Source organism: Somniosus microcephalus, unplaced genomic scaffold (genome assembly GCF_052327205.1).
Source record: "Somniosus microcephalus isolate GS21.2 unplaced genomic scaffold, FLI_Smic_1.0 unresolved_chr1, whole genome shotgun sequence".
NCBI classification, from domain to species: domain Eukaryota; kingdom Metazoa; phylum Chordata; class Chondrichthyes; order Squaliformes; family Somniosidae; genus Somniosus; species Somniosus microcephalus.
The window spans coordinates 52,946,011-52,954,410 of NW_028225179.1; the positions used below are offsets into that span (position 1 = coordinate 52,946,011).

The 8,400-nt window shown below is 50.0% G+C and overlaps 2 protein-coding genes across 2 annotated transcripts in view; one reads left to right on the forward strand and one right to left on the reverse strand.

Moving 5' to 3' along the window:
* The window catches only part of LOC147095103 (uncharacterized), an 86,600-nt gene extending 80,888 nt beyond the window's left edge, over positions 1-5,712 (forward strand). The window contains exon 3 of the mRNA XM_085973626.1: positions 3,861-5,712. Within this exon, the coding sequence (XP_085829752.1) occupies positions 3,861-5,081 (1,221 nt within the window). The 3' untranslated portion in view covers positions 5,082-5,712. The remainder of the gene's footprint in view (positions 1-3,860) is intronic.
* Positions 5,713-5,799: 87 nt separating this feature from the next.
* The window catches only part of LOC147095107 (uncharacterized), a 111,678-nt gene continuing 109,077 nt past the window's right edge, over positions 5,800-8,400 (reverse strand). The window contains exon 4 of the mRNA XM_085973628.1: positions 5,800-6,720. Coding sequence (XP_085829754.1) covers positions 6,374-6,720 — 347 coding nt within the window. The 3' untranslated portion in view covers positions 5,800-6,373. The remainder of the gene's footprint in view (positions 6,721-8,400) is intronic.

Sequence of the window (8,400 nt, forward strand, 5' to 3'; positions counted from 1 at the left end):
ATCACAGTGGGGAGAAACAGGGCACATGCTCTGTGTGTGGCTCCACCTTCAACCAATCGTCCACCCTGTGAGGCTGGTGCGCCCACCTGAATCAACAGTGTAAAGACTGTGGGAATAGTTGCAGTTGGCCATCTGAGGTGGAAACTCATGGATACAGTCGCACCAGGGAGAGGCCATTCATCAGCTGAGCGTGGAGAGTCATTCGCTCATCTCACCTGCTACAACGCCAGCATGTTCGTAATTATGAGAATCTGTTCACTGCTCTGAATGTGAAAAGGGATTCAATCGATCATCCCATTTACTGACACACCAGCAGAGTCACTCCGCAGAGAGATGGTTTAGATACTTCGCATATGGGAAGGGATTGACTCCGTTTTCCCAACTGTTGACACTCCAGAATGTCCACATTGAGAACAGTTGCTTTATGTACTCTGACTGTGAGAAAAGCTTTCAAAATCAAAGCAGCTGATGCACGAACAGCCCATTGATACTGTGTGTGGGAACAAATTCACCCCAAATGCCGAGGCTCCACTGAGTTCACATGTGACCACAAGCGGCTGGATTCTGTTATTAATCACATCCAGGACTGAACCATGGCAGAGTGCACTTGGGTTTCTGTGTGAATTATTGCTGAATTTTCTCTTAATCGGATCACAGAAAATCATTTCCATTCACGTATTTGGGGCTTTCAATGGCGGGACTATTCCCCAGCATGGCCCACGAGGGCAGAATGTGCCCTATCCACACAGGCGGAGCCCAGCGCGCAGGCGCAGTGCAAGCCTGTATTTGGAGTATGCGCAGTGTGACCGTGATCAGGGTCGTGTGAGTGCGGGAAGCGGACAGTGGCTGCAGACGATTGCGCCGATTACGAATCAGCGGGGCGCAGTGGGGTAACCCACTCGGTGGGTGTTTTTCTTATAACTACCTGGTGTAGGCCGCAAGCCCCGAATAAGAACCTACAGGTTCCGCGTTTGGAACTTCGCGGCTTTTTCCCGGTAACAGTCCCTGCTTAACGGTCGCCAGCTTTGTAAAGGAAAGCTGCTCGGTTCAGTCTGCCGCCATCTTGATTCATCGAGCGATAGAGAGCACGCGCGGCCATTTTTGTAAGGGAACAAGGAGTAAATCAAATCAAATCAAATCAACTTTTATTGTCATTGTTAGTGCACAAGTGCAGTACAACGAAATATAGGCTTGCGGCTCCCGAGAGTGTACAATTTGGATTAGGACACTTAAACATTCAACATACATTTATACATTTGGCTTGCAGTATATTAGCATAAATATGACCATAATAAAGTGCATTGGCAGATGTGCAGGCTTTAGTGTTTATTTGTGGAGTTCAGTAGGATGACAGCCCTGGGAAAGAAGCTGTTCCTAAATCTGGTCGTACGGGTGCGAATGCACCTGTAGCGTCTTCCAGGTGGTAGGAGGGCGAACAGACTGTGGCTGGGGTGGGTAGGGTCTTTGATGATGGACCGTGCCCTCTGTAGGCAGCGTTTCTGATATATAAGCTCTATGGTCGGTAGCCGGGTGCCGGTAATGCGTTGGGCAGTTTTGACTACCCGCTGCAGGGCTTTCCGGTCATGGGAGCTACAGCTGCCGTACCATACCATGATACAGTTTGTCAGGATGCTCTCTATAGTGCAGCGGTAGAAGTTAGAGAGGATCAGGGGTTTCAGATTACATCCCTTCAGCCTCCTCAAGAAATATAGGCGCTGCTGGGCCTTCTTCACCAGAGAGGAGGTGTTGAGGGACCAGGAGAGGTCTTCCGTGATGTGGACTCCGAGGAACTTAAAGCTGGCCACCCTTTCCACCTCCGCCCCATTGATGTGGATGGGGGTGTGACCTCTGCCTTTGGACTTCCTGAAGTCCACGATTATTTCCTTTGTTTTCTTGGTGTTAAGGGCCAGGTTGTTGTCGGCGCACCACTTCACGAGATGCTGGACCTCCTCCCTGTAGGCTCACTCATCGTTGTTGGTGATCTGGCCTACTACCGTGGTGTCATCTGCAAACTTGATGATGGTCTTGGAACCATTACCAGCCACGCAGTCATGTGTGAAGAGGGAGCAGAGGAGGGGGCTCAGCACACATCCTTGTGGGGCCCCCGTGTTCAGGGTCGGGGGGGGGAGGTGTGGTTACCTAATTTGACAGACTGGGGTCTGTTTGTTAGGAAGTCCAGGGTCCAGTTGCAGAGGGAAGTGTTCAGGCCAAGAGTTTGGAGTTTGGTGGCCAGCTTGTTGGGGACGATAGTGTTGAATGCTGAGCTGTAGTCTATAAACAACATTCTGATGTAGGTCTCCTTACCATCTAGGTGATTCAGTGCCGAGTGTAGAGCAGTTGTGATTGCATCCTCCGTTGATCTGTTTGCACGATAGGCAAACTGGTGTTGGTCAAGGGAGGCAGGAACACTGGCTTTGATGTGGGCTAAGACCAGTCTCTCGAAACACTTCATTATGATGGGTGTGAGTGCGACAGGTCAGGGCTTCAGGGTCCTAGTGCCCAGGAGAGGAAACATTGATCATTGATTTTATTCTCCCTCTGCACACAGGGGCTTTCTCACCATCTCTCCTGAAGGCGCTGGGAAGGGCCGGATTACGGTTTGCAGCCTACATAATTGTAACAAAAGGGTCCCAAATTTCGTCCCCTTGTGCTCAGAATGTTTCAGGTCGCTGTCCTTTCACGTGAATTCCTTTTGCACTCCTTATTGAAGTAGGACTGGTCTCGGTGCTCTGTTTCTCCCTCCATAGATGCTGCCTGAGTATTTCCAACAGTGTCTGCTTTTGCTTCAATTTTCTAGCTGCCACAGTATTTTACTTTTGTACAAGTGTAGAACTGAACCCAGCTAGAGTCAGTACCTTCAGGAGAGGAGAACCAGTGAGTGTAGAACTGAACCCAGCCAGAGTCAGAACCTTCAGGAGAGGAGAACCAGTGAGTGTAGAACTGAACCCAGCCAGAGTCAGAACCTTCAGGAGAGGAGAACCAGTGAGTGTAGAACTGAACCCAGCCAGAGTCAGAACCTTCAGGGGAGGAGAGGGCGGGGGAACCAGTGAGTGTAGAACTGAACCCAGCCAGAGTCAGTACATTCAGGAGAGGAGAACCAGTGAGTGTAGAACTGAACCCAGCCAGAGTCAGTACATTCAGGAGAGGAGAACCAGTGAGTGTAGAACTGAACCCAGCCAGAGTCAGTACATTCAGGGGAGGAGAGGGAGGTGAACCAGTGAATGTAGAACTGAACCCAGCCAGAGTCAGCACCTTCAGGGGAGGAGAGGGTGGGGGAACCAGTGAGTGTAGAACTGAACCCAGCCAGTCAGTACCTTCAGGGGAGGAGAGGGTGAGGAAGAGGAACCAGTGAGTGTAGAACTGAACCTAGCCAGAGTCAGTACCTTCAGGTGAGAAGAGAGAGGGGAACCAATGAGTGTAGAACTGAACCCAGCCAGAGTTGGTGATGAAACCTGGTAGCGGAGGACAAACAACCTTGAGACGTGCAATGTGTTTGAATTTTAGAATAGGGAGGAGGGACAATGTGTGGGATGGGAATTTACAGCTTTGGAGGAATGAGAGGAAAGAATGTTCCATAGAAACCAGAATTGTCTGTTCTGAATTTCTGTCCTGTACTTAAACTGATGACTTTTGTAAACTCGTTTTACAGGGTATTAGAAGGGGAGGATTTGCAGACGGGAAACTCAAACCAAACCAAACATCACGTCAAGATCTGACAGAGTCACTCGATTCATGAGGACCTGATTATCGTCGTCCTTTGAATGTGGAAGGAGAAATGTTGGTCGGTTCTGTCTGTGGGAAAAGATCTCAAACTTCAGTGTGACTGGAAAAACACTGAGACAAACACACCCGAGTGAGAGTGTTCCAGTGCACTGACTGGAAAGAGCTTTAAGCAGTTACACAGCCTGAAAAAATATCACAGCATTCACTGTGGGGAGAAACCTTACACTTGTTCGGTGTGTGGACGAGGCTTCAACCGATCGTCCAACCTGGAGAGACACAAGGACACCCAAACCACGGAGAAACCGTGGAAATGTGGGGGCTGTGGGAAGGGATTTAATTACCCGTCTGAGCTGGAAACTCATCGACGCACTCACACTGGGGAGAGGCCGTTCACCTGCACTGAGTGTGGGAAGGGATTCACTCAGTCATCCGCCCTGCTGACACACCAGCGAGTTCACACTGGGGAGAAACCCTTCACCTGCTCTGAGTGTGGGAAGGGATTCACTCTGTCATCCAGCCTGCTGATACACCAGCGAGTTCACACTGGGGACAGACCGTTCACCTGCTCTGAGTGTGGGAAGGGATTCGCTCAGTCATCCAACCTGCTGAAACACCAGCGAGTTCACACTGGGGAGAGGCTATTCACCTGCTCTCAGTGTGGGAAGGGATTCCCTCGGTCACCTGACCTGCTGACACACCAGCGAGTTCACACTGGGGAGAGGCCGTTCAGCTGCTCCGTGTGTGGGAAGGGATTCATTCAGTCATCCACCCTGCTGAAACACCAGCGAATTCACACTGGGGAGAGGCTGTTCACCTGCTCCATGTGTGGGAAGGGATTCATTCAGTCATCCACCCTGCTGATACACCAGCGAGTTCACACTGGGGAGAGGCCATTCACCTGCTCTCAGTGTGGGAAGGGATTCCCTTCGTCATCCAGACTGCTGACACACCAGCGAGGTCACACTGGGGAGAGACCATTCACTTGCTCCACGTGTGGGAAGGGATTCACTGAGTCATTCCGGCTTGTAACTCACCAGCGACTTCACTCTGGGGAGAGACCGTTCACCTGCTCCGCTTGTGGGAAAGGATTCACTGAGTCATTCCAGCTTGTAACTCACCAGCGAGTTCACACTGGGGAGAGGCCATTCACCTGCTCTGGGTGTGGGAAAGGATTCACTCAGTCATCCGACCTGCTCAGACACCAGCGAGTTCACACTGGGAAGAGGCCGTTCACCTGCTCTCAGTGTGGGAAGGGATTCACTCGGTCATCCAACTTGCTGAGACACCAGCAAGTTCACAAGTTACTGCAGGGGTTGGATTCTGCTTTTGTTGCTGCTGCTAATGACATCCAGGACTGAATCGTTTTCATCCTGTCAGCTGGAGTTTGTTTCTGCTGATGTTAATAACAACTATAAGTGGGCTGGTGTTTAATATTTTGATATTTCAAATAACACGTGTGTCGATATTTGATGCCTCCAAGATAAGAGGAGACTAATTGATGTCCTGTTACTGACTGTTCCATTTTTGGGCCTTTTCTCCTTTCGAACTCTAGATTATTTCAGTTCTCATACCTTCGGTTACTCTCATGGACAAGTCGCAGCTCCCCATACTTTCCAGAGTGCCTCTCCTAGCCTTGGTATCCAGGGAAGGTCTCAGTAACATGCGCGGGATCACTAATTACAAAACCCAGTCTGTTAATCACTTTCAGCTACTGGACTTAGCGTGTGCCCCACAGCATCTCTCTCACCTTCGATGTGTGAAGAGAGCATCATACCTACCAGCATGGTTTCAATTTAAATTTGAATCCACTCAGGAAGTGTATTTAAAAAGAATATGTACAAGGTAACAGATCACATCAAATAATTGGCAAAGGTTTAGAGTCAACAAGATGAAGAAGTGAACACATCACGGCCCAAACACCCCAGCTTTATATTCACGGGAGAAAGTCTGTTATCTAATTCCTCAAGTGGACCGAATAGAGAAAGATCCCAACCCTAAGAACACCTAGAATCTGTTGTAAATATCTTTCAAATCCTGACTGGTTCAATCTGTCGTTTTCCTTTCAATTGACGTGAATGGAAGATGAGACGGGGTTGGAGAGTAGGGGTGAAAGAGGAGTTGGGGTGAGGGGGTTTGGAGAGTTGGGGTGAGGGGGGTTGGAGAGTAGGGGTGAAAGAGGAGTTGGGGTGAGGGGGTTTGGAGAGTTGGGGTGAGGGGGGTTGGAGAGTAGGGGTGAAAGAGGAGTTGGGGTGAGGGGGGTTGGAGAGTAGGGGTGAAAGAGGAGTTGGGGTGAGGAGGGGGGTTGGGAGAGTAGGGTAGAAGCGGAGTTGGGGTGAAGCAGTAAACCATATCTCTGTTAATATTATACTAGACCCTGTCTCAGTTTATATTACATGAGACCCTGTCTGTTTATATTACACTAGACCCTGTCTGTTTATATTACGCTAGACCCTTTCTCTGTTTATATTACACTAGACCCTGTCTCTGTTTATATTACACTTGACCTCATCTCTGTTTATATTTCACTAGACCCTGTCTGTGTTTATATTATACTCGGGCCTGTCTGTGTTTATATTACACCAGACCCTGTCTCTGCTTATATTACGCTGGACCCTGTCTCTGTTTATTTTACACTAGAATGTCGCTCTTTTTATATTACACTAGACCCTGTCTCTGTGAATCCCTTCCCCCACACGGAGCAGGTGAATGGCCTGTCCCCAGTGTGAGCATGCTTGTGTGTCAGAAGGTAGGACAATGGAGTGAATCTCTTCCCACACACGGAGCAGGTGAACGGTCTCTTCCCAGTGTGAGCATGCTTGTGTGTCAGAAGGTAGGACGATGGAGTGAATCTCTTCCCACACACGGAGCAGGTGAACGGCCTCTTCCCAGTGTGAGCATGCTTGTGTGTCAGAAGGTAGGACGATGGAGTGAATCTCTTCCCACACACGGAGCAGGTGAACGGTCTCTCCCATTGCGAGTGCACCGATAAATTTCCAGCTCAGACGGGTAATTGAATCCCTTCCCACTGTCTCCACATTCCCACGGTTTATCCACGGTGCGGGTGTCCATGTGTCTCTCCAGGTTGGACAATTGGTTGAAGCATCGTCCACAAACAGAACACGTGTACGGTTTCTCCCCGCTGTGAATGGTGCGACGATTTTTCAGGCTGTGTAACTGGTTAAAGCTCTTTCCACAGGCAGTGCACTGGAACACTCTCGCTCGGGTGTGTGTCTTGGTGCTTTTCCAGTCACAGTGGGGTTTGAGATCTTTTACCACAGACAGAACTGACCAACATTTCTCCTTCCACATCCAAAGGACGATGATAATCAGGTGCTGAAATAACAACAGAAAATGCTGGAAAAACTCAGCAGGTCAGGCAACATCCGTGGAGAGAAATTTGAGTTGACGTTTCGGGTTTGACCCTTCTTCAAAGCTGGAGAGAAAAGGAACTAGATCGAAGGCAGGGCTGCGATCGGACAAAAGAATAAAAGAACCAAAAGAAGTAAAAGAGATTAGAAGCTAGACGAGATGGTAATAGGCTGTGATTAGGTGTAAAGTGTACTGGCAGGGTAAAAGATAGCTGCCAGGTGTGAGAGAGAAACAAAAGGAAAGGGGGGGGGGGAAGGAAAGGAGTGGAAAAATATAAGTGAAAATGAAATAGGGGCCGAGGTTATGATCTGAAATTGTTGAACTCAATATTGAGACCGGAAGGCTGCAGAGTGCCTAATCGGAAGATGAGGTGCTGTTCCTCGAGTTTACGTTGAGCTTCCGTGGAACAGTACAAGAGGCCAAGGACGGTGAGGTCCGAGTGGGAATGGAGCGGTGAATTGAAATGACAGGCGACCGGAAGCTCGGGGTCACCCTTACGGACTGAACGGAGGTGTTCCGCAACGCGGTCACCCAATCTGCGTTTGGTCTCCCCAATGTAGAGGAGACCGCATCGTGAGCAGCGAATACAGTATACTAGATTGCGAGAAGTACAAGTAAATCGCTGTTTCACCTGGAAGGGGTGTTTGTAACAGGTGCTGATGAATCCAGTGACTGTCAGATCTTGATGTGATGTTTGAGCTTCCCCCCGTGTGCAAATCATCCCTTCTAATATCCTGTAAAATGAGTTTACAAACGTCACTAAGTACAGGCTAGAAATTCACAACATTCTGTCGTCCGAGCTTCTGTCTGAAGATGGCTGCGCATGCGCTGTGCAGCGCCGACCCCACTGGGTAACCCGGGCCTCTCACTGATCACAAAACCCGCAGCTTCCGCCCTGCTGGTCACACATGGCAACCAATGGGCCAATGGATTTCCGGGTGCCCACCCCGCCCCCAGTGCCTGGGCTCTGACGTCACAGAGCCCGAGCTGGCAATTTACATGACGTCACATACCCCAGGTTGCCAGTTTACTGACGTCATAAAGCCAGCGTTGAGGCGGTTTAACGGCCGCGTCTTTCCAAATCAGGAGCATCGCGACCCTCCGGCTGAGCATGTGGACGGGGCGGATGGGATGCGCCCAGCCGGGCTCCCATTGGTCGGCCTGCTGTCAATCAACTTTTCCAGCCAGCAGCAGGGGCGGAAAGCAGTGACTCAATGAGCGCGCTGTGAGCCGCATGCGCATGTCTCGGGTCCCCGGATGGAGGCGGTTGCTGAAGGAAAAGAAAATGGCGGAAAGTACGCGAGCGCA